This window comes from Cetorhinus maximus, chromosome 18, assembly GCF_964194155.1.
Source record: "Cetorhinus maximus chromosome 18, sCetMax3.hap1.1, whole genome shotgun sequence".
NCBI classification, from domain to species: Eukaryota; Metazoa; Chordata; class Chondrichthyes; order Lamniformes; family Cetorhinidae; genus Cetorhinus; species Cetorhinus maximus.
This window is the reverse complement of record NC_135896.1, coordinates 23273901-23300367: the sequence shown is the minus strand read 5'-3', so window position 1 is coordinate 23300367 and position 26467 is coordinate 23273901. Positions and strand designations below refer to the sequence as shown.

At 42.4% G+C, this 26467-nt stretch overlaps 1 protein-coding gene across 5 annotated transcripts in view; it reads left to right on the top strand.

Annotated features, from left to right (window-relative positions):
- Positions 1–11820, top strand: part of ccdc197 (coiled-coil domain containing 197) — a 62574-nt gene extending 50754 nt beyond the window's left edge. For 4 of the 5 annotated variants that reach the window (XM_078562203.1, XM_078562202.1, XM_078562204.1 and 1 more), the window contains 3 exons: positions 2371–2481; positions 5186–5302; positions 8822–11820. In XM_078562203.1, the coding sequence (XP_078418329.1) occupies positions 2371–2481; positions 5186–5302; positions 8822–9031 (438 nt within the window). In that variant the 3' untranslated portion in view covers positions 9032–11820. Of the gene's footprint in view, positions 1–2370; positions 2482–5185; positions 5303–7732; positions 7915–8821 lie in introns of those variants that run through there. The other variant, XM_078562206.1, reaches the window with a different exon arrangement.
- The last annotated feature ends 14647 nt before the right edge of the window (positions 11821–26467 follow it).

Below are 26467 nucleotides of genomic sequence, written 5' to 3'. Positions count from 1 at the left end.
ACTTTGCTTTTTATCAGTATACCTGTGTTTCAGCTGTAAAATGCTCGATTGAATTAAATCACTTTACTGACTAGGCTTCCAAATTGTAGCATTACAATCATCCCATTTGTTTATTTATTTCTAGTCTCTTACTTGGCTACAGTACTCTTTTTTTGATTACTATTGTCCCTGTACATAAGATTGTTGTTGCACTAAACAGTTATGGGCTGAGCTTTTCAATTGTCTGTGGGGGGGGGTCACAACAGGAGCAGGCATGCTTTGAAAATAGCGCTCCCAAATGGCGGGTCAGTCTCCCAACACTGCCGGGATGCGCTGGGATTTTCAACATGAGGGCGGGGGGGGAGGTGAGTCGGGAACCTGCTTGCCTCCAATTTACGGCCTGTTGAGCTCCTTGAGGAGCTTGTTAAAAGGCTGAGGAGGGTGAGAAGGTGAGTTCAATTTGTAAATCACAGAACGGTCCGGTGCATCTTAGTGCGGGGAGAAACTTTTTTTTTTTTGCAGAAAAATTTGGGACCTGGGGGATCTTCCTCTGGACTAGGCGCAGTACCTTTCAGCTAGCTGTTTGGTCACTTTTGTAAGTGATGAGGCTGCTGGCCTTCGATGTTCTGCCTGCTCTCCTCTGCAAGGCAGTGGCAGACCCTGTCATTGCTGCCATCTGCCTATGGCACTCATGATCTGTAGCCAGCTTCTGCCTCCTGGTAACACTCTGCGCCACTAATTGCAGTATGAGCTCACCTCCAGCCCGATTAGGACACTTACAATTGAAGATTGTGCCACCGGGTAGGGACTAGGAAATATTTATGGACGTGGGTTCCCAACCCTGAATTGGAAACCAAGCCCCTTGTCTCCTCCATATAATGGGCAGAATTTAGCCCTTGGCTGGCGGGCAGGCCCCACCGGCTCAGCAGTGGGCGGGCAGCCAAACCCAGCTGCCAAAACGGAGCCCGCCGCCATTTTGAGTGGGCGGGCCAATTAAGGCCCACCCAGCGGCCTGCCCGACAGGAAGCGTTATGCACTTCCTGTACGGGGGTGGGAGGGAATCCCCAGCTGTCAAAGTGCACTCTTTCGAGCATGAGTGCGAAAGACCACACTGCTCCCTGAGGCAAAGTCCTGTCTCAGGGAGTTTAGTGAAAGGTAAGTAAAGTCAAAAAATAGAGACATTTTAAAATTAACATGTCCACCTCATGTGACAATGTCACACGAGATGGGACATGTTGATAACAAACTCATAAAATTTGTTACATTTTTACAAAATGGTAATGAAACTTCACCCCGCCAGTGGATTAAGTTTCATTAATAATCTACAAGCCGCTGGGGCTCCTGACCTGCCCGCCAGCCTTAAGGTTGGTCGGGCAGGGCATTTAACTATCTTAATGAGCCTGTCAAAGGCCTTAATCGGCCATTGACAGGTCGACGGGTGGACAGCTGATTTCGCTGTCCGCCTGCCTTCCTTAAGACTTAAATGGCCCAGGATGATGTCGGGGATTCCTCCCGACGTCATCCCGCGTCATTTTCCCCTTAGCGAGCGGGCCCCGCCCCCAAATCGCCGAGGGGAAACTCCTGGCCAATAAAAAGAATATAGAGGAACTGGAGAAGGTGCAAAAAAGAATTAGTCGAATGATTCCTGAACTGAGAGGTTATACCCATCACAAAAGATTGAACAGGTTAGGTTCTTTTCTCTAGAAAAGAGAAGACTGAGGAGTGTCCTGATAAGATGTCTTTATGATTATGATAGGGATTGATAGGGTAGACGTAGAGAAAATGTTTCCGCTTCTGGAGGAGACCAGAACTAGGCTCTATAAGTATAAGGAAGTCACTAATTCATCCAATAGGGAATTCAGGAGAAATTTCTTTACCTGGAGAATGTGGAACTTGCCTCTGCATGGAGTAGTCGAGGTGAATAGCTCAGATGCATTTAAGGACAATACACACGAAGGGGAAAGGAATAGAAGGATACATTGATGGGGTTAGATTAAGAAAGGAGGAGGCTCATGTGGAGCATAAACACCAGCATGGACCTGCTGAGCTGAATGGCATGTTTCTGTGCTTCAAATATTATATGGCTATGTAAATAGTAGGCCCCATTTGTGCAATGTGTAATATTATTGAGGTGGGTATAACCTTAATGCATGAAGGAATAATTAAATGAACTGTGGCATAAAATTTACACGTTGGCTATTTTTACTTATCTCCACAGATATTTTGACCCTAGCATCTTGGTAAATAATGGCTTGTCAACATTCAATTTTACATTAATTTAGGGACAGTTGGTTTCTTTTCATTGTGGTAAATGAAAATATCCTTTGTAGTATTCATTGGAAAAATTCCTTTGGATGGCCTAACATGTAAAAAATCTTTTTTTTAAAATAGATGATTAATAGTCAACTTTCAGTACGTCGAATGGAGTGTGATGAAATAAAGGAGAGGAATAAACGGATGGAAATGAAATTAAATCTGCACCGAGGCAATTTTATTCACCAGGTAAATCGAAAGGTTGTCGAGGAGAAAGTTAAAGAAGTGACCGTGACAAAGAAGGATTCAGCTTTTAGTACTACAAGAAATTTTATTCACCAGCTAAAATGTGGCATTTGAATCATTTTGTCAAGTAATAAGTGGACAGAAAGATTCTGTCACTTAATTTTTAAGCCGAATTGCTGAATCTCCTGTTCACCACTATAAGTGGAGGGTACATCATTTGATAAGAACAGGACCATCCAGGGCTGGACTTTATGCTCTCCTGCCAGTGGGTTTGAAGGTGGGTCGGGGGCATGTAAAACCCAGCTGGTGGCCTTCCTGCCACATTCCTGCCCGCCCCCGACATGTTCTGAAATTTTATGGGAGGCTGAGGAGGCATAAGGCGACCACCTAATGGCCTCATCCCGCCGGTTCAGCTGCGCGGGCAGGTGGTGGTTGGTTTGGGGGTGGGGGGGGGGCGGGACGGGGAGCCTCCTTTTTAGGCCCCCTGGGCCCATCCATGGCACGCTCCCACTCCCCACCCCCATGTCAATCCTCCCCCTGGCCTCTTGAACCCAACATTTGCAGAAAGAAAACAAAAGGCCAATTTCAAGCTCCAGATTAACACCTCAGTTCCCAGCGCGGGTATAGGCCTCTCCCAAGAGAAGTTTTACAGATTTTTCCAAAACTGCATCGATAATTCATAATTCTGTGTAAGTAAGTAAGGTTTGTTTATTTTTGTAGGAGTCTTGCGTTACAAGTTTTTCTTTCCCTAAATCTTTTGCTGGAGTAGGAATTCAACCTGACAGATCAAACTGACCTCTCAAATGTTTTGGGGTCATTTTGTCATTTTTTCACTAGCAATTGTCAATTGGGTCATATTGAACTCGAAATGTTAACTCTGGCAGCATCTCTGGAGAGAGAAACGGCCCTGATGAGTATTTCTCAAACTTTCTGTTCTTATTTCAGATTTCCAGCATCCCAATATTTTACTTCTGTGTTATTCTCAATCGGGTTGCTTGGTTTTTTTTGCTTACTCATTCTTCATTGGTAATTGTTAACTGAATCAAACTGCATTTGATTCATTTATGTTGAGATAACTGGATATTTGATTAGCAGTTCTACAAATGTCCTCATTTTAGCCAGTCACTAATCTGTCTGATGGACATGTGGCGTCCCAAGGTTTGACGGTTTTGGGTGTGAAAGGTGTGATGTGACCAGCACTTGTTACATGCGGAGCTTTTAATTGTAAAAGAGTCTGGGTTCCTGAAACACGGCTGGACTGTCATACTAGAGAAGCCGGTCTGAATATTAGCCTTGATATATTTGAATGCATAAACTATTTGTGAGTAAATTTTCCCAGCTCCTAGCTTTCCGCTGGTTGAGCATTGGGCAAACCAACTTGAATGAGCAAAAACTTGAAATAAAAACTCTTCTCCTGTCAAACAGTATTTCGTGGAGACGTTTGTGCCACAGAAGTAGTTGCACGATCCAAGTAATTGAGGGAATACAACCTATAGGCAGCAAGGATAACTTTGTCAGGGTTGTTAGTGGGATAGGGAAAAATATCATTATTATAAATCACCAAACAAAGATTTGTATATTAAAAAAAAACTTTGGTTGACTAGGGGCAGAATTTTGCCCTTGGAGGGCGGGCTCACGGGGGCGGGCAGGGGAGGTCGGGCAACCAACCGCTGCCCGCAATCGGCACCAGACCGCGATTTCATGCTAGCGGGCCAATTAAGGCCCGCCCGGTGTGAAACACGAACGGCAGCGCTCAGCGCTGCCTGTGCGGGAGTGGGAGGAGGGAGGGAAGGGGGCGAGTAGGCCGAGCGCAAACTTTGTGCATATGCGCAAGTGAGCGCTTCATAATCTCCCTGAGGCACAGAGCTGCCTCAGGGAGATGAAGCGTTGTTAAAAAAAAGAAAATAAAAATGTAGTAAAACATGTTCCATCTCTGTCGCAAGAGCAAGGACATGTTATTAATTCAATTGTAAAACTTTTATTTTTATTTTTCTTTGCTTTTGGAAACCTTATCCTGCCCATGGATGAGGTTTCCAAAAACATGCAAAGGCCACTTGGCCTTATCGCCTGCCTGCCAACCATTAGGTTGGACGGACAGCGAAAAATCTAGGTTAATTGATTATTTACTGGCCTTAACAGGCCTTTTAATTGTCGGTGGGCGTGCTGCCGACTCCGGTGCGTGCCAGCCGAATGAAATATCACGCGACTGCGCGTTGATGTCGGCACACTCAGCTGATGTCAGCTTGCGTCATTTCACGCTCGAGTGGGTCGGGCGCACGCCTGCCCGCCGAGCCAAAATTTCTGCCCTAGGTTTGACCACGATAGCACTCTAAAATGTTGGTGAAGACATAAAATGGACAGTAACAAACGGGCCACCTGTTGTGCACCTTGTCCTGTTTTACTTTCCATTGAAGTCGATGAAGAAAAATCATGCTGGATGTGTAATGGGTGACCAATCTGCTACTCCCCATTTTGCATCCTGCTGAAACTGTGAATTCCACCTATAGATTCTTGATGCTAAACTGCAAAGGGGCATCCACGCCTCAATTATTGAATTGGGTCTGTTCAAAATGTATGTAAGGAGGATGTGATCAGAATAGTTGGGGGAGATCTGTAACGCAGGGCCAAAGTGACTTTCCTGTAAAAGACGGGTAATCTAATACAATTTTCAATACGTTGATTCATTCTTTATTCTTTCTCTTCAAAGAGTAAAGGGCTTGGTGCCCTCTTATTGGCTATTAATAATCTGGCAGATCAATGCTACATGAGGCATTATGGGATACTTGAAGAAATTGGCATTTTGCCAAAGCTGGACATGGTGAAGGTCAGAATGTTTATATTTTCTACCTGCGTAAATGCAAGTTATTACTTCCATCTCTATAACATTGCCTCATTCCACCTGTACTTCAGCTCACCTGCTGTTGAAACATCTATCCAACCCTTTGTTGCCTCTAGACATCACTGTTCCAAGGCTGGTCAACCTTCTGCCATGCATCCTCTGTAAACTTTAGCTTAACCAAAATTCTGCAACCTGTATCCTAATTCTCACCAAGTCCCATTCACTTATCATCTTTGTGCTTGCTGACCGACATTGGCTTTCAGTTTGACAACACCGCCGTTTTAAGTTTACAGAGGATGCATGGCAGAAGGTTGACCAGCCTTGGAACAGTGATGTCTAGAGGCAACAAAGGGTTGGATAGATGTTTCATCCTTGTTTTCACATTCCTCCTTGGCCTCGCCTTTCCACAGTGCTTTTGTGTATCTCTGATATTCATTGCTCCATTTGGAATTGCCTCCCTAAACATTTCCTCCTCTGTATCTCTCTCTGTGCCTTTAAGACACTCCATCAAACCAACTCTTTGACCAAGCTTTGGTCAGCTGCCCTAATGTCTCCTTTTGTGGCTTGGTGTCAATTTTCTGTTTGAAAACGTTCCTATGAAGCACAGTGGAAAGTTTTAACTACATTAAAGGTGCTTTATTTAAAATGTGTTCATGAGATGTGAGCATTTCTGGCAAGGCCAATGTTTGGTGCCCATCCTGAATTGCCTTTGAGGAGGTGGCGGTGAACTGCCTCCTTCAACACTGCAGTCAATCCAGTGTAGGAATCCATAGTGCTGTTAGGAAAGGAGTTCCTAGATTTTGAGTCCGTGATAGTGAAGGTGTGGTGATATAGTGCTAAGCCAGGATGGTGTGTGACTTGGAGGTGGTGGCGATCCCATGCGCCTACTGTGCCTTTTTACATGGCACAGGCCTAGGTTTTGGAAGATGGTGTCAAAGGACTCTTGGCGAGTTGCTGCAGTGCACCTTATATGGTATAAACTGCTGCCACTAGGCACCAGTGGTGGAGGAAGTGAATGTTTAAGATGGGGTGCTGATCAACCAGGCTGCTGTTTCCTGGATGGCAGCAAGCTTCTTGTGTGTTGCATTCAGTGTTGGAGCTGCATCCATCCAGTCAAGTTAAGAGTATTCCATCACACTCTTGACTTCTGCCTTGTGGATGGTGGACAGACTTTGGGGAGTGTGTACTGTGGGAGCACCACAACCTGCAAGTTTCCTTCCAAGCCACACATCATCCTGACTTGGAACTGTATTATCATTCCTTCTCTGTTGCTGGATTAAAAGCCTGGAACTCTCTGCCTAAGTGCTTGATTATTGATTGCACCTCTACTCCAGCTTATCTGCTATTGAACACCTATCCATGCTTTTGTTGCTGCTAGACTGGACTGATCCAACGCTCTTACAGTCAGCCTCCCACCTTGCATCCTCTGTAAACTTGGGCTCATCCGAAACTCTGCAGCCTGTATCCTAAGAGAAGGCCAGAAGTTGGGAATTCTGTGGCGAGTAATTTACCTCCTGACTCCCCAAAGCCTGTCCACCATCTACAAGGCACAAGTCGAGTGTTATGAAATACTTTCCACTTGCCTGGATGAGTGCAGCATCAGTAACTCCCATGAAGGTTGACACCATCCAGGACAAAGTAGCCCACTTGATTGGAACCTCATCCACCACCTTAAACATTGACTCACTCCACCACCGATGCACAGTGGCAGCAGCATGTACTATCCATAAGATGCACTGCAGTAACTCGCCAAACCTACTTTGTCAGCACCTCCCAAACCTGCGACCTCTACCACCGAGAAGGATGAGGGAAATAGATGCATGGGAACACCACCACCACAAGTTGTGCTCCAAGCCACATACCATCCTGACTTGGAACTATATTGCCATTCCTTCACTGTCACTGGGTCAGAATCCTGGAACTCCAGTAACTGCATTGTGGGTGTACCTACATGAACTGCAAGTAGTTCAAGAAGGTGGCTCACTACCACCTTTGAGGGCAATTAGAGATGGGCAATAAATGCTGGCTTAGCCAGCGATGCCAACATCCCATGAATGAAGAAGAAAATTTGCATCAGCGCCATGGGTATACTTGCACCAGATGGACTCAAGAAGGCAGCTCACCACCACCCTTCAATTGCTGGCTCACATCTCATGAAAGAATTTTAAAAAAGAGTCGGGAGTCGAGTTACTTGTTGCAGAATGCCTAGCCTCTGACCGGTTGTAGTCATAGTATTTAAGTACCTGGTCCAGTTAAGCTTCTAGTCAGTGGTAACTCCCAGGATGTTGATAGTAGAGGATCCAGCAATGGTGTTGTGTTGAATGTCATGGAGAGGTATCGATTCTGTATTGTTGGAGATCATTATTGCCTGGCACTTGTGTGACACAAATTTTACTTGTCACTTATCACTCCAAGGCTGAATATTGTCCAGGTCTTGCTGTATGCAGGCAGAAACTGCTTCAGTACCTGAGGAGTTGTGAATTGCACTGAACATTGTGTAATCATCAGCCAGCAGCCCACTCCTGAGCTTGGAGGGAGGGCCATTAAAAAAGCAGTGAAGATTGTTTGGTCTAGGTCATTACCCTGAGGAACTCCTGCAGTGGTGTCATATAAATATGCATATAAAGGCAAGTTGTTTCTTTTTTTTCTCATCCTTGTTTTAAGGTCTCCATGTCCTTGTCAGTCATTATTTCTGTAATCTTCCTCCACCCTTGTAACCACTGTGATCTCTTTGCTCCTCCAAATCTGACCAGTTAGGTATCCCTGATTTTCATCCCTTCACCATTGGGAGTGTGTCTTAAACTGCCTAGGCACTGAGCTCTGGAATTCCTTCCCTAACTTTCTTTGGAACATAGGAACAGGAGTAATACATTCAGCCCCTTGAGTCTGTTCCACCCTTCAATGAGTGAGTTCATGCCTGATTTGTATCTCACTCCATTCACCTGCCTTTGCCTCTCTGCCTCTCTCCTCGATTAAGACATTTCTTAAAGCCTACCTCTGAGCAAGCTTTTGGGCAGTTTATGTGGCCTAGTTTGGTAACACTCACTCACCTGACGCAAATTGGGCCATTTTACTGTGCTATATAAATGCAACTTGTGGTACTGATAGTCACCCGGAGTCATTGACTTTGACCATTTAACGATTGTTGGCTGGGAAGTTTTTTTTTTCTCTATAGATCAGTTTCAATCAGTTGTTTTTGAACACAATAGCAATCTCCCCAAGAGCCCTTTGAATAGGTATCTGTAAAGTGTAATAGCTAACACATTCTTTTCCAAGATTTCCAGAGCAGAAGAAATTACTTATTACACATTACATCTTTCATATATTAGAAATACTCCTTCTAAACAAGGTAAAGCATTCATAAAGGAGCACTGCAGTGCAGGGAACTCCTGACAGTAAATATTGGGATATTTATCATTAATTTCAACACTTGCAGTTGAAAGAAATAATAGACTTGGAAGCTTGCTTGTTAAAACTAATTTCTTCTTCTGTTCTTATCAATAGGAATACATCATGGAAAAGAAAGATATTGTACAAATGGCAGTACAAACTGACTCTGCATCAGCTTTTACTGGCAGCTCAGACCAAATTCAGGGCAAACCAGGAGAAACTAACCAGCTGAAGCCACAGATCAAGATCTCGTTTGCAAATTCCGGCAAAATTATAACTAACCAAAAGAACAGACTAAAACCTACAAACACTAAGGCTCGATGAATATCTTTAACATCCTTGTTTCAAGAGGGAATTTGCTGTTTTGTCTGATTGTGGTCTTGTGAAGCGGGACATTTTATTAGGTTAAAGGCATCATATAAATGTTGTATGACAGAAGCAGAGGGAATCTGACTGCATTCTCAGGGCCAACTCCAATCACCTACATGTAGGAGGTGGATAAAGTACAAGTGGCCCAGATATTTGCAGCAGTAAATAAGATTCACCATAGTCCTGTCAGGAGCGGGCAGCAGGCATCCCTGTCTAATTAACCTTAATTTTTCACTGCTGTGACATCTTATTTTAGGCAGTAAAGCAAAAGTAAACCTAACTTTTATACATAAGATTCAGAAGTAAACATTTCGAGAAGTTTAGCTCCTGGAGGTAGATTCCCAGCGGCAGATTGGGGGGATAGGACAGGCAGGCTTTGGGGCAGCAGCAACCATTGGCCGTCTTGTGGAGGGCTGCCGTCCCCTCTCTGCTCCACCCCCAAAACGGTGGCCTGGCTGAAAAAGCCATTTCTTTCATTAAGTTTTTAAAAAGTTGGAGCGAGATCTTCTCTGTTTTGAAGTGCCTCCCTCTCACTTGCTGTGACATCCTGCTGTTGCTTTCAAGCCGGAAGGCCTCAGGGCCTTCAGGTTTGGGATCCTGCCCAGTACCCTTAACTGGACAGTGCACCTGCCCTCTGGCCATTGATCAGCCACTCCTGGGAAAAGCACATTGAATGACTGTTCCCCACACTGTGTGGGCTTCTGACCCCCATTTGAGCCTGATGGTGGGGTTTAAAAACCGCAGGGAAAATTCTGCCACGTGTACCTTTGTCCCATATCCAATAATACTTTTGGTTAACCAAAAAATCCATCAGTCTCAGATTTAAAGTTAACAATTGATCTAGTATCAACTACTATTGGTGGGAGAGAGTTCCAAACATCTACCACCCTTTGTACATGGAAGTCTTTACTAACTGCACTCCCGAAAATCATGGCTCTAACCTTTAGGCTCTGTCCCCTAGTGCTAGATTCCCTAACAAGCAGAATTACTTTTTCCCACTACCCTATCTCAGTATGGAAAGATAGAAACATAGAAATATTTACAGCAGAGAAGTGGGCCATTTGGCCCTTCATATCCATGCTGGCAATATCTTGCCAACTGCATTCAAATTAGCCTTTGATCTTCCAAATTCTAGGCAATACAACCCTAGTTTACATAATTGCTTCTTGTAATTTAACCCTTTGAGCTAGGCATCATTCTAAAAAAAATATACATTGCAATCCCACCAAAGCCAACCATCCTTCCAAAAGCATGGTGCCCCCCTAGAAGTGAACACGTACTCCATATATACTTATAGCTGTAGTATGACTTCTAAACCCTTGTATTCTATTGTCTTGACATAAAGATTAGCATTCCATTTGAATTTTTAAATTATTTTTTGTAACTGTCCTTGACATTTCAGACCTAAGTAGTAGTAAACCCCAGTTGTAATACTGGAGACTTGTGTTCCAGAATTAGCCATGTCCTTAACTAAACTTTTCCAGTACACTTACAACACAGGCACTTACCTGACAATGTGGGAAATTGCCCAGATATGTACTCTGCAGAAAAAGGAGAACAAATGCTACCTGGTTGATTACCAGTTGTTGTCCCAACAGTCTACTTCAATCATCAGCAAAGTGATAGGGAATGTCATCAACCTGTGCTATCAAGCGGCGCTTACTCAGCAACAACCTGCTCACCAGTGCTCAGTGTGGGTTCCATCAAGCTACTCGGCTTCAGATTTCATTACAGCCTTGGTCCAAACATGGATAAAAGAGCTAAACTCCAGAGGCAAGGTGAAAGTGACTGCCCTTGAATTAAAGGCAGCATTTGACTGAGTGTGGCATCAAATAATCCTAGCAAAATTGAAGGCAACGAGAATAAGGGCAAAAACCTCTCCACTGGTTGGAATTATACCTAGCACAAAAAAGATGGTTGCTGTTGTTGAAAGCCAATTATCTCAGCTCTAGGACATCGCTGGAGGAGTTTCTCTGGGTGGTAACCTAGGCCCAACAATCTTTGCCTGCTTCATCAATGATCTTCGCCCTCCATCATAAGGTCAGAAGTGAGGATGTTTTGATTGCACACTGTTCAGTAACATTTGCAACTCCTCAAATATTGAAGTAGTGTCATTAACACCATTCATGCCAACCAATGAGCATTTCTAACAAGAGAGAATCTAGCCATCTCCCCTTGACATTTAATTACATCATCATTGCTGAGTTCCCCACCATCAACATCCTAAACCTATGACCTCTACTACCTTGAAGGACAAAGGCAGCAGATGCATGGGAACACCACTACCTGCAAGCTCCCCTCGAAGCTACACAGCGTACTGATTTGGAAGTATATTGCCATTCCTTCACTGTTGTGGAGTCAAAATCCTGGAACTCCCTCTGTAAATAGCACTGTGGGTGTACCTACACAACATGGACTGCAATGGTTCAGGGTGACTCACCACCACCTCAAGGGCAATTAGGGATGGGTAATTAAATTGGCCTTGTCAGTCACTCTTGTGTTCCAGGAATTAATTTTTAAAAATTCTTTAGTGCACCAGTTTCCAGCTTTTCATTGGGCAGCATTTTCCCATCGCTCCCCCGCTCACCAACGCATAAAATGACGCGCGGTGACTTCGGGCGGGCGTCCCAACAACAATGCGCATCCTTTAGATTGTAAGTTCGGTGAGTGCACAGCCGAGTCAGCTGCGTGCCCGCCAAACTGTCAAAGGCCTATTAAGGCCTGTCAAAAACGAATGAATTCAATTTAATGAGCTGCCCATCAAACCTAAAGGCTGGCGGGCAGGCGAAGAGCCCAGGCGGCCTTCACATTTTTCATGAAACCTCATCCATGCGCGGGATGAGGTTTCATGAACTCTTTTAAAATCTAATAAAAATTTATACGTTTGTTCTTTGATATGTTCCCAGCTCATGTGATAGTGTCACATGAGGGGACATGTTTTAAAAGTTTAAAAATCCTTTATTTAAAAGTTTTAAGACTGAAACAAATCTCCCTGAGGTACCTCTGTGCCTCAGGGAGATCTCTGCGCTCTTTCGCGCGTGAAAGAGTGCAGGGAACCACTTCGGGAATCCCCCCCCCTGCCCGGACACAGCACTTCCGGGCGTGTGTCACGATGGGCAGGACTTAATTGGCCCGCCCACGTAAAATGGTGGCACGGCCCCCAGCCCCTGCCCGCCCCCGCACAATCCCCCCAACGGGGGGGAATTTTCTGGCCATTGTTTAGAAAGTATCTTGTTCTATTTTTTAGTTTCCAAGTGGATGATCTCACACTTGACTCTGTTGAAATACATTTGGCACAGTTTTATCCATTCACTTAGTCTATTATTACTGCTTTGTAATTTTAGGTTTCTACCTACGCTGCTTACAATGCCACATATTATTGTGCCATTAGCAATCTTGGATATGTGACATCCTATCTTGTCATCAGTAAGTTAATAATATATATAATGAATAGTTGAGGCCCCAACAAGAGTGGGAAACCACAGGTACATGCTGACGTGTCTGCCCATTATCCCTGTTCTCTGCTTCCTGCCATTCAGCTAATTTCCTAAAGATGCCATTAATTTGCCTCAATTTTTTGAGCTTCAATGTTATCTAGCAGTCTCTAATGAGGGACTGCATGAATGCTTACCAGAAGTCTATTTAAATAACATCCATAGACATGACCATGATCTCTACTGGCTTGCTCACATCAGCTGAAAATTCTCAAGGGGCAGGATTTCCTGGTCCCCCCACATGCCAACGCATAAAATGACGCGGGATGATGTTGGGTGGAACTCCCGACATCACCCTGTATCATTTCAATTTTCAGGTCGGCGGGGGCGCAGGCAAATCAGCTGTGCGCCTGCCGACCTGTCAACGGCCAATTGAGGCCATTGAAAAAGTAATTTAGATCATTAATGGACCTGTCCATCCAACCTTAAGGTTGGCGGGCAGGCCGGGAGCCCTGGCGGGCTTCAGAGAAAGCATGAAACCTCATCCACGGGCGGGATGAAGTTGCATGTAGGTTTTTGAAAATTTAATAGAAGTTTAACTAAAAGTGATGGATATGTCCCAACTCATGTGACAGTGTCACATGAGGGGATATGTCAGGGAAATTTTATTTTTCTATTTTTAACATTTTTTAATTTGAAGCCGATCTCCCTGAGGCAGCACTTAGCCTCAGGGAGATGAATGCACTTTTTTGTGTGCATGCACAGAATCCACCCCCCCCACACCGCCTGCACAGGGAGGGCATGGCGCTTCCTGGTGGACATCATGCTGGGCGGACCTTAATTGGCCCGCCCACATAAAATGGTGGCGCGCCCTCAATTGGGGGCGCCGATCAGAGGTGCGCCTGCACACCCCCGCTCCTGAACTTCCCCCACAATAGGGGGAAAATTCTGCCCAAGGTGTTCAACAGCTTAATTATAGACACTAGTAATTTCCTGACAACAGATGCTATTTGACCTGGTCTAAAATTCTCTGGTTTCTTTCCCATATCTTGCTTAAACAGGGGAATAACAGGTGCAATTTTCCAGTCCAAAGGGATGGTTTCTGAAGTGAAAGACCTTTGGAAGATTATAGTTCCGGCACCACCAAATTTCTCACATACTTCCTTGAAAATCCGAGGATGAGCAACAACTGGCCCTAGAAATTTGCTGCTCTTTAGTGGCATAATTTTCTTCATTAGTGTTAATTTGCTTATGTTAATTATTGTGAGTCCCCATCTCCAATTGAAAGTTAGCTTCCTGCGATGTTTGGCATGCTATCCTCTTCCTCAACTTTAAATACTGATGCAAAGTGGTTAACATATGCCCAGCATTTCCTTTTTATCATCGGCAAAGTCATACCTAGCACAAAGGAAGATGGTTGTGGTTGTTGGAGGTCAATCATCTCAGTTCCAGGACATCACAGCAGGAGTTCCTCAGGGTAGTGTCCTCGGCCCAACCATCTTCAGCTGCTTCATGAATGACCTTCCTTCCATCATAAAGTTAGAAGTGGGGATGTTCGCTGATGATTGCACAATGTTCAGCATCATTCGCGACTCTTTAGACACTGAAGCTGTCCTTGTCCAAATGCAGCAAGACCTGGACAATATCCAGACTTGAGCTGACAAGTGGCAAGTAACATTTATGCCACACAAGTGCCAGGCAATGACCATCAACAAGAGAGAATCTAACCATCACCTCTTAACATTCAATGGCATTACCATCGCTGAATTCCCCCATTTTCAATATCCTGGGGGTTACCATTAGCCATAAACTGAACTGGACTAGCCATATAAATACTGTGGCTACAAGAGCAGGTCAGAGGCTAGGAATCCTGTGGTGAGTAACTCACTTCCTGACTCACCAAAACCTGTCCACCACCTACAAGACATAAGTCAGGAGTGTGATGGAATACTTTCCACTTGCCTGGATGAGTGCAGGTCCAACAACACTCAAGAAGCTTGACACCATCCAGGACAAAGCAGCCTGCTTGATTGGCATCCCTTCCAAACATTCAGTCTCTTCCACCATGAACGAACAGTGGCAGCAGTATGTACTATCTACAAGATGCACTCAGAAACTCACCAAGACTCCTTGGGCAACACCTTTCAAACCCATAACTACTACCATCTAGAAGAACAAGAGCAGCAGATATATGGGAACACCACCACCTGGAAGTTCCCCAAGTCACTCACCATCCTGACTTGGAACCATTTCGCCGTTCCTTCACTGTTGCTGGGTCAAAACCCTGGAGCTCCCTCCTTAACAGCACTGTGGGTGTACCTACACCACATGGACTGCAGCGGTTCAAGAAGGCAGTTTACCATCACCTTCTCAAGGTGATGACCCTCGCAATTAGGGATGGGCAATAAATGCTGGCCTAGCCAGCGATGCCCACATTTGGTAAATGAATAAAAAAAAATCACAGCTCTTAGTGTAGAAGGAGCTCATGAGAATGAAATTTTCTTTTAATTATGTCAGACAAATTTGTGATTAACAATCCAGAAAACTATATAAATTTACAGCACAGGTGGAAAACATTTAACCCATTGTATTTATGCTGGATCTTTGCTTCAGCAATCTGCAACCAATCCCAGTGTCCTGCTCTCTCACCATTAGCCTCTTGCTTCTGCTTTACCTTATAAAGTACAATGGTCTGCCTTAACAACTCTGCTACAAAGCATTCCATAATCCTACATAAAGAAATTTATCCCAACCTCTCTCCTCATTCTGTGACATTTTAACTAAATGAACCATTAAATCACTAACTCCCAGACAGGGGATATAAATTTTTCATATTCACCTTATGAAAACCCTTCATGATTTAAAAATAAACCTTTATTAAATCTCACTTTAGACTCAGCAGAAATAATTCCAGCATCTTAAGTCTCTCCTCTTAAGCATAGTTTCCTATCCCTGGCAACATCTTAGTAAATCTGTGCTGTATTCATTCCTATGGTTTTAATGTCCCAAAACTTCATATAGTAGTCTAGGCTAAGGCCTAACGATTGTTTTTGCTAACCAATTTAACATTACTTTTTTATTCTTGCCTTTTTTGCCCCTATTTATAAAACTAAAAATGCTGGTTTTTTTTAATGAATTTATCCTCCTGTACATGCACTGAGGAAATGATGCATTTGAACCCCTGGCTCTGTTAATCCATGTCCTTCAGTGTCTTTCCAATAAATGTGTACTTCCATTCCTGATTTGTGCTTCCAAAGCTGATGCCTCACACTTCCCATTAAATTGAACCTGCCACTTAACTGTTCATTAAGGAATTTATCTGGATGAGGTTTTGACAGTAAGATTGTTGAGAATTATTAGTGGGTCATAAACTATGAACAAAAACAAAATATTTTAATTTATAATAAATGATAAATTCCACACCTAACAGAGTTAAAATGTGGTTAGTTTAACATCATAAATATTTTGTTGCTGCAGACAAGTATGGAATGACTTTGTTGTTTGTATACTTGTGGCATTAGACTCATCAATCTTGGATTATATGAAACAGATCCTAGGTACAGTGCCATTAATTAGTGTATCATCATGTTCTTTCAGGGATTCCACATTGAAGTTCTTTATTTATTACTATGTCAAAAACTATTGCGCTAAATAGCATCGCGATGCTCAAGTACTAGAGAGTTTATAATACATCTTTGAAATGTGCATGTCAATACATAGATTACATTTCTGAAAACGTAGAACTGATAATTTTGCACCTAGGTATATTGTCTTTATATTGAAACTAGAAAAATAAAAAGGGAAAGTATGAGTTTTGACCATATAAAGGCTATGAGGCAAATGGAAGAGTATCTAGTTTACATTGTAAGAGATTAGTAGTTTTATTGTAGACTATTATGTTCAAACAGCCAGCCAACATGAAAGAGAAGATAAGTAGAAGTGTGTTAACATATTACTATCTTTAAGTGCAGAATATCTCCAAGGCTCTCCCTCCTCATTGGGAGACTAGATTCTTAGACATGGTAATTCCTTGCTTGAGTCTGCACATGCTGCTGTCTGGTATGTTTGACCTTTACCTGCAAGGAAATAGTTTGGAATAAGGAATGTGGGAGACATGTTTCATGCAAGTTCCCAGCTTAGTAGCCATAAGTCTGTGAACATACAGAGTATATTGATAGTGTGCATGATGTTTGTTGCTTGCCCACATTTAATGGGCCACAGTGTGTATGCCTTGGCATTGCAGCAAAATAGAATGTTCTGGTAAAACTATCTGTGCTTTTTGAAAGTACATAAACAGTTGCCAAGGTACTGTACATTCTCCCTCTGTAATGCTCCATCAAGCTGACAGTGAAATGTTCTTAATATCCTTTGTAAGGCAAAATTACACTGTTAAGCTATATGTGGACTTGCCATGGCAACCTTCTTTCTCATCTACTCCCAGTTTTGGTGCATGTTAGACAGCGTTTATGCTTCCAACCATTTCCATCCAAGTTTCAGACTGCTCTTCTGTTTCGCTTGAATAGAAGGTAGCTATCAGCTCCAAAATGGACATGAAATCTTTAAGGATGACTAAACTGTCTGTGATGGGTAACCTGCGCCTTGACATTGGAGCACACAGTGTATATATAATATAGGGCAACTAGGGATGGGCAATAAATGCTGGCCCAGCCAGCGAAGCCCACATTCCATGAATGAATTTTTAAAAATATGTAAATGAGTGTATCTCATATTAATGTTTAAGCTCAGCTCACTGTGCTGCGTGGCAACACTCAAAGACTGGCAGTCTCATTAGCACTACCCTGGAAGAAAATTATCAACCCCTATATACAAAAATATAAAAGATCTAGTGAGCCAAGCTGAACATAAGCTCAGATTCCATAGAAATGTTCCATTTGCATTTTCTATTGTAGGCCCAGAAAACAAGTTTGACTTTTCCAAGGAAGATTAAGGGGAAAACAACTTGCGTTGAAACAGACAAAACTCACTGCTCAGTTCAAGTTAGAATATGTTGAATAAATTTAATACGCAAGTAGCTTTCAGCCTTGTATGAAGAACCTGGCAACATATAATAGATAAACTATCAGGTAACCTTCACAATCCATTTCTTCCCCTTTGAGTTGAGATGTGCTGTTGCATTATTTGACCACATTAACGTGTTAAGCCAGCTGGCATATCAACAATTCCAATGATTAACTCTTTGAACAATTTGAAATATGACAAAATTATTAAACCTTTCTGCTGCCTTTCAAAAGAACTTAATGAAGTTAAAATTAGGCAAAAACACTCTTGCGAGGCTGAAGAATGCAGCTCTGTAAAGCAGTCAGTGACAGTCGCAAGGTTTACAATTGAGTTACCTGCGGAACTTGGCAAGATATCTGTGGAATGATAGGTATGGTGTGCACAATGGAACAATGTGTAAAATTCTTGATAATCCTATAAAACATTGTTTGAGTTGATGGTAGTTAGTTCTCAAGTCCGTTGTGACCACAATGTCAGGTGCACTATTCTTGTGTTCCTGATAAATAAACCCCAATAGGTCATACCTGGAGCAATTTGTTCAATTCAGACCAAAGCTATTCACTCCATTCATGAACCTTTCATTATGCATGTTTCCTATAGCAAAGTACATTCATTAGCTATTCAAAATTAAAACAACTTTCTATATTGCTTTAGTTTACAAATGATAGAAACATGATGTAGTTTTTGTCTTTTGGAATGGTTTGTAAGAATATTTCCAAACTGTTTGTCAGAAGAATATGGATTAGGCAGGAACTTTCACTGGCTAATGGAAACTGGACTGCAATGGAGTTAAAATGGAAAGTGGTCTATTTACTCTTCCAGGGCTTAATTACCAGGGCTTTTTGCTGGCTGGTCAGGGCATCCACATGAATCGAACAAGGGCTTCCTTAATCTATGCTAAGCAGGATCTTATGACCTACCTAGGATCTCAATGCCATTTTAACTGCCAATTCTGAGCAGATCATCTGTTGTAGATATTTTGCTCAGTAATACTTGGAGAAACCGCAAAAGAGCTTCATCCAGTTAAGTCTAAAATTACTTTTATGGGGCCAGGAGGGGCATGAGTGTTCCTCCAGCTTCCGCAAGAATAATGTGGTTGACGGATACCCTGGGAATCTCTTGTGCCAGAATTAACTACTGTATTAGCTATGAGTGTAAGTACTTTTCCCCACACACACATTAATTACACTGGCAGTGCATCTCACTTTTATGTTTGATAAAGTTATTTTAAATCAGTTAAACTAATTTGTTCAGCACTACTAGATCACTAGAGCAAAACACAAACACCAACCTCATTATTCCCTTTAGTTTCACTACAGATCAATGATGTATAATTATCTTGTCAAATGGCGATTGTCTTGAATGAATTACAGATTTTTTAAGGATGGGACACTGCAACTTAAATTTAAAGTTAATCAGATCCCTCAGTTTCCTGCTTTTCTTTCTAAAGTTCTGTTTTAGTTAACTGGGATGCTATCTAACAAAGATGTTAATGTCTATCATCATGCTACAGTGAATTGTAGGCACTTCATATATAAATTTTATCAGTTGTTACATTTTAACCCAACATTAGATTTAGTTAATAACTACAATGCACTGATCTCTTCTTAACAGTCCACTGTACACAATTGGAAAGATGAGATCAAAGACACAGCTTCCCTGGTTAACTTTGTTAACCATAGTTGGATGAAATTTTTATCTGTCCAGTACTTTGTACAACCTCTTCTTACCTTTTGACCTATTAACTCCTAATATTTTTGGAATTAAATATTATAGTATATAACAATTTCTGGCATGATGTCTCATGTCTCATTGTGCAGAACTAGTAACCAAGCTATTTATGCATTTAAGTGACATTCCTTTGACACATCTTGATTTCAACTAACATTTTAATTATCTCTATTGCCTATACTATTATGTAGAATATTTGAAGAGTTTGCTGTGTAGAAATTTCCATAGGATCACTTCTCAAAACATTATATAATACAGAACAGCACAATATCAACAAATGGGCTCCACACATTACACTTCTACATAAAAGTAAAACAATTCATGCAGGCATGGCTGTAGGCCTATTCCCATGCAATCGCAGAGACCCCTGTGTTTTAGGGAACTCTTCAATAATCATTTATTACAGCATTATTCTTTCCCGCATTCACAACAGCGCATAGTTCCAAACTTGCACATAGAGAGTGTCATGATCACGGATCACAAATTACTTACGGACATATTGAACTTATAAGTAAGAGGTGTTTTTAAAAAAAGGACATACTAGCAAAGCTGGCTGAGACTGTAAAGTAACCACTTGCTGGAAAATTCCTAAGTAGATTACACTTGACCAACTAGTCCATAAAAACGAATGTCGCACCTAAAATGGTGTCAAGGCCTACTTCAGACAGAGACACTTCAAAGGAAAAGATGCAGTGCAAAAACTGAACTGTAATCTCCTGTGGTTATGGAGATAATGAAGTCTGATTACCATCTCAGCAGAAACCATCTCCTGTGAGATATATCCCAGACTGTGGACATGAACTGCCTTGAAAGAGAGCAGTTTCTGGGCAAAAGACATGTTTGTTGTTCCCTTCCAGGAATACACAAGAAAAGGGGTTAAAAAGCCAACTGCAACCCTGGTCTCTGTGTGCAAGGTTTGGTGTTCCAGGCCTAGTAAACAAGGATGTGCTGTGAAGGTCACAGCTGAAGTACACCAACTAGGCAGCCTGAGCTTGCAGGTAAAATAAAGTCCTCTCTCTCTGATTGCTGGAGACATGTCACAAGTCAGCAAAGCCACAGTTGAAAAAGAAACAGGACAACTCCTTTCAGCTAACCTGCAGAACCAAGAATCTCCAAACCCACTGCTCAGCTGCCAAAGTCAGCTCTACCAGAATCACCCAACTTAATGGCTGCAACGTTTCACCATCTACTTCTCACGGACAAGCCAAAGTCTGATTTGTTTATTATTTTTTACCCTTTATTTCTGGACTCACTTCTCATTTCTAATCTTTTGTATGTGTGTTGTGTTTTTATTATTTTTTTCTCATGTTTTAGTAACTAATAAACTCACTCTTTCTTTGACTCAAGAAAGCCTGGTTAAATTGGCTCCTTTTAAAACATAAATACATTTGGACAGGGAAAAAGTATCCACAAGGGAAGGGATCCTTTTTAAAATAACCTTGTTGCAACCAACCGAGGGGTTTGAATAAAGAAAGGGAGCCTGTTCACCCCTCCTCACCCGGGAGCATAACAATTTGGGGTACCTTGCCTGGGGTCATCACAAATTGGGGGAACCTTGCCCATGGACCGGTCATAACGTGAGCAACCTCTTTGGTGCCAGACCACGATTTGGTTGTTGCTTGCATTCATGAGCATGGTTATCTTTGCAATGCATCCCAAAGTAATCATTCATCCGATGGAAGCTTCCACCTAATGAGGACTGGAGTGGATACTACCATTCTTTTACAGTCTCTATTTATTTTACTTTAATGCAGTTTGTGTTCTGATCTTTATGTTGTATGTGAAACTGCTCACACTCTAAAGAACAGAACCTTCTCTTCCTTTTCCCTACTCAGTGGACGTCTCACAAACCTGCCATAATCCTGCTCTGCCATTGTTCAGTGCCTTCTACAACTGTCTCAAAAACAATTCCTACTGGTTGAATCCATTTCAATCAATGTCTTCATCTATTTGGTATTAATGGCAATGGCTTCAAGGAGATATTGAAGGGACTACTCAGGTTAATCTCAGAGAGACACCGAAGAGTTCTTTTTCAGTGTGCTCTCTTCATGTCTTTCACTGTGTCCTCTTGCCCTTCATTTTTTATGTTCCTTTATATCTTACTACATATAGATACAAGTTTTTGTTACTATTTGATTTCCTCTACATTTTCACGTTTTTGTGACGTGCTTCCTATTCTGTGCAGTACTCTATTTATGTTCCTCTACTTCCCTTATCTACCCACATCACGGATACCATGGCAACTGTGCCATATGTTTTCAGTAAGCTATTTATATGTTCTCTTTGTGCATTTTTTTAACATAATTTGTTCACAATGTGGTGTGATCATACATGTCCTGCTCAATATGTAAACCTTTTTTAGTAGAGGTATAGAGTCATTGCTTCATAAAAATTCAAACAGTAAATATCATCGACATATCACACTGTTCTCTAATTTTGGAATGCTCCACGAGTTCAGCATCAAAATAATGGTTACTTTTTAATACTCTTATTTTGCCAGAATAATTCTGCTTGAAAGTGTTTATCCATGTTCTAAAATCTGAAATGGGATGAGGAATGCATTTCTTCTGTCTGAAGTCAAGAGTGGCAAGACCATAAGACATAGGAGCAGAAATTAGGCCATTCGGCCCATCGAGTCTGCTCTGCCATTCAATCATGGCTGATAAGTTTCTCAACCCCATTCTCCCACCTTCTCCCTGTAACCTTTGATCCCCTTACCAATCAAGAACCTATCTATCTCGGTCTTAAATACACTCAATGACCTGGCCTCCACAGCCTTCTGTGGCAATGAATTCCATAGATTCACCACTCTCTGGCTAAAGAAGTTTCTCCTCATCTCTGTTCTAAAAGGTCTTCCCTTTACTCTGAGGCTGTGCCCTTGGGTCCTAGTCTCTTCTACTAATGGAAACATCTTCCCCACGTCCACTCTATCCAGGCCTTTCAGTATTCTGTAAGTTTCAATCAGATCCCCCCTCATCCTTTTAAACTCCATCAAGTATAGACCCAGAGTCCTCAAACGTTCCTCATATGTTAAGCTTTTCATTCCTGGGATCGTTCTCGTGAACCTCCTCTGGAACCTCTCCAGGGCCAGAACATCCTTCCTGAGAAACGGGGCCCAAAATTGCTCACAATATTCGAAATGTGGTCTGACCAGAGCCTTATAAAGCCTCAGCAGCACATCCCTGCTTTTATATTCTAGTCCTCTCGAAATAAATGCCAACATTGCATTTGCCTTCCTAACTACCAACTCAACCTGCAAGTTAACCTTAAGAGAATCCTGGACTAGGACTCCTAAGTCCCTTTGCACTCCAGATTTCTGAATTCTCTCCCCATTTAGAAAATAGTCTAAGCCTTTATTCTTCCTACCAAAGTGCATGACCTCACACTTCCCCACGTTGTATTCCATCTGCCACTTCTTTGCCCATTCTCCTAACCTGTCCAAATCCTTCTGCAGCCTCCCCTCTCCTCAATACTACCTGTCCCTCCACCTATCTTTGTATCATCTGCAAACTTAGCCAGGATGCCCTCAGTTCCTTCAATAGATCATTAATATATAAAGTGAAAAGTTGTGGTCCCAACACTGACCCCTTCGGAACTCCACTAGTCACTGGCTGCCATCCTGAGAAGGACCCTCTTATCCCCACTCTCTGCCTCCTGCCAGACAGCCAATCTTCTATCCATGCTAGTACCTTGCCTCTAACACGATGGGCTCTTATCTTACTGAGCAGCCTCCTGTGCAGCACCTTGTCTAAGGCCTTCTGGAAGTCCAAGTAAATAACATCTATTGGCTCTCCTTTGTCTAACCTACTCGTTACCTCCTCAAAGAATTCTAACAGATTTGTCAGGCATGACCTCCCCTTGATGAAACCATGCTGACTTTGCCCTATTTTACCATGCACTTCCAAGTATTCTGAAATCTCATCCTTAATAATGGACTCGAAAATCTTACCAATGACCGAGGTCAGGCTAATCGGCCTGTAATTTCCCTTCTTTTACCTCACTCCCTTCTTAAACAGGTGGGTTACAGTAGCGATTTTCCAGTCCTCTGGGACCCTCCCTGACTCCAGTGATTCCTGAAAGATCACCACTAACGCCTCCACTATCTCTTCAGCTATCTCCTTCAGAACTCTGGGGTGTAATCCATCTGGTCCAGATGATTTATCCACCTTCAGACCTTTCAGTTTTCCTAGCACCTTCTCCTTGGTAATGGCCACCATACTCACCTCTGCCCCCCGACTCTCTTGAACTTTGGGGATGTTACTCGTGTCTTCCACCGTGAAGACTGACGCAAAGTACCTATTCAGTTCCTCTGCCATTTCTTTGTTCCCCACTACTACTTCTTCAGCGTCATTTTCCAGCAGCCCAAAGTCCACTTTTGCCTCTCTCTTACCCTTTACATATCTAAAAAAACTCTTGCAATCTTCTTTTATATTACTGGCTAGTTTACCCTCATATTTAATCTTCTCCCTCCTTATTTCTTTTTTAGTTGTCCTCTGTTGGTCTTTGTAGGCTTCCCAATCCCCTGGTTTCCCACTGCTCTTCGCTGCATTGTATGCATTCTCCTTAGCTTTTATGCTGTCCCTGACTTCCCTTGTCAGCCATGGTTGCCTCGTCCTCCCTTTAGTATGCTTCTTCTTCCTAGGGATGAATTTTTGCTGTGTCTCCCAAATTACTCCCAGAAACTCCTGCAATTGCTGTTCCACTGTCTTTCCTGCTAGGCTCATCTCCCAGTCAATTCTGGCCAGCTCCTCCCTCATGCCTCTGTAGTTGCCTTTATTCAACTGTAATACCGTTACATCTGATTCCAGCTTTTTTCCTCTCAAATTGCAGGGTAAATTCTATCATATTATGGTCACTTCCTCCTAAGGGTTCCTTCACCTTAAGCTCCCTTATCAACTCTGCCTCATTACACATCTCTAAATCTAGAATTGCCTGTTCCCTAGTGGGCTCCACCACAAGCTGCTCCAAAAAGCCATCTGGTAGACATTCCACAAATTCCTTTTCTTGGGATCCACAACCAACCTGATTTTCCCAGTCTACCTGCATATTGAAATCCCCCATGATCACTGTAACCTTGCCTTTCTTACACGCCTTTTCTATCTCCTGGTGTATCTTGTGCCCCACATCCTGACTACTGTTCGGAGGCCTGTACATCACTCCCATTATGGTTTTTTTACCTTTGCGGTTCCTCAACTCTACCCACACAGATCAGCATCTGACCCTACGTCATTTCTTGCTATCGATTTAATTTCATTTCTTACTAACAAAGCAACTCCACCCCCTCTGCCAACCTGCCTATCTTTTCCATAGGATGTATATCCTTGGGTATTTAGCTCCAAGTCCTGATCCCCTTGCAGCCATGTCTCCGTGATGCCCACCATATCATTCCTGCCAATTTCAATCTGCGCCACAAGGTCATTTACCTTATTTCGTATACTGCGTGCATTCAGATACAACACCTTCAGTCCTGTATTTCCCGTCCCCTTTCTCATTGTCATCCCTTTATCTGATGTGCTTGAAATTAGATTCCTAGCCCTTTCCAAACACTCTGTCCTATTTTGTGTTCTGGATACTTTAATAACCTCTCCTGGGCTCTCCTTTCTTTTCAGTATTTTCATAATTTTCCATGAAGTTGAATCCATCCCCCCACAGGCTAACCTGCTGCTTTGTTTCCCATTAGTCATACTTCTTGGAGTTTTACCCTTCCCTTCCCTCCCACTTTCTAGTTTAAAGTCCTGTTGACCACCCTATTTACCCTTTTCGCTAGAACATTGGTCCCAGATCGGTTCAGGTGGAGACTGTCCCAACGGTACAGATCCCTCCTGTTCCAATACTGATGCCAGTGCCCCACGAAATGGAACCCCACTTTCCCGCACCATTCCTTTAGCCATGTGTTTACCTCCCTTATTCTCACGTCCCTATGCCAATTTGCACATGGCTCGGGTAGTAATCCGGAGATTATAACCCTTGAGGACCTGTTCTTTAATTTAGTTGCTAGTTCCTGATAATCCCCAAACAGGTCCTCTTTTCTGGTTTTACCTATGTTATCTGTCCCGAAATAAGAATGTGGAACTCATTACCACAGGGAATGGTTGAAGCAAATAAGTATAGATGCATTTAAGGGGAAGCTAGACAAGCATTTGAGGGAGAACACAATAGGTGGTTCTGATTGTAGAATTTGCTGAGAAAAAATGGGAGGAGGCTTGAGTGAAGCATAAACTTGTAGCATGGACTTCAGCGGTTCAAGAAGGCAGCTCACTAAAACCTTCTCAAGGGCAATTAGGGATGGGCAATAAGTGCTGGCCTAGCTAGCCACACCCACATCCTGTGAAAGAATTTTTAAAAATAAACACTGGCATGAACTGGTTGGGCTGAATGGTCTGTTTCTGTGCCGTATATCCTATGTAATCCTATCTAAAACATTTTCCACAAATGTGTAATTCCCTTTTAAGAAAATGTTAGCAACTAAAAGGTACATGCAAAGTACTGGCGCTGTGTATTTTCAAGATGCTGAGTGGCATCTGCCAAATCAACTTGTGAACGTTGCAGACAAATGAGTTATCATAGACTTGAGACAAATAACTTACTTCATATAAACGTCTAGTCCCTACAATCAGATCATGTGATTTTGAATAGAAGTAATGCTTTCCTGTTTGATATGAACAAGAGTGAGTTTGGAGTGTTTTTTTATTATTGATTCCTGGGACATGAGCGTCACTGACAAGGCCAGTGCTTATTGGTCACCCCTAACTGTCCTTGAGAAGGTGGGGGTAATTATCCATGATGACATGGGTAATAATAATGGTTCTGAAAATAATTTCAATAGGAACATTTTCAAACAAACAGCACACAAATTATGAGTGCAGTTTACAAAAATACTTGCTTTAAAAAAATGGCAGTTTCAATAGCTAGTAAAAAAATTAGATGTATATGTTTTCATATTTGTTACTTGTTACTGCAAACAAATCTATTTATACTTAATGAAACTGCATTGTGCTCCAATACTGGAAAACCATTTTGGTGCTAGTTGTCTTCCAAGCTTTGCAAACAAATGAACCAAATTTGAATTTCTACATCACATAACATTTCAAGACTCACCCATTTGGGTGATATTCATTCATTGTAATTTAAATTATAGCCGGTTACATCCCACTCTTAAAAATAAAGGCAGTTGTACATTTTTAGCCAGAACAACTTATCTTTATGT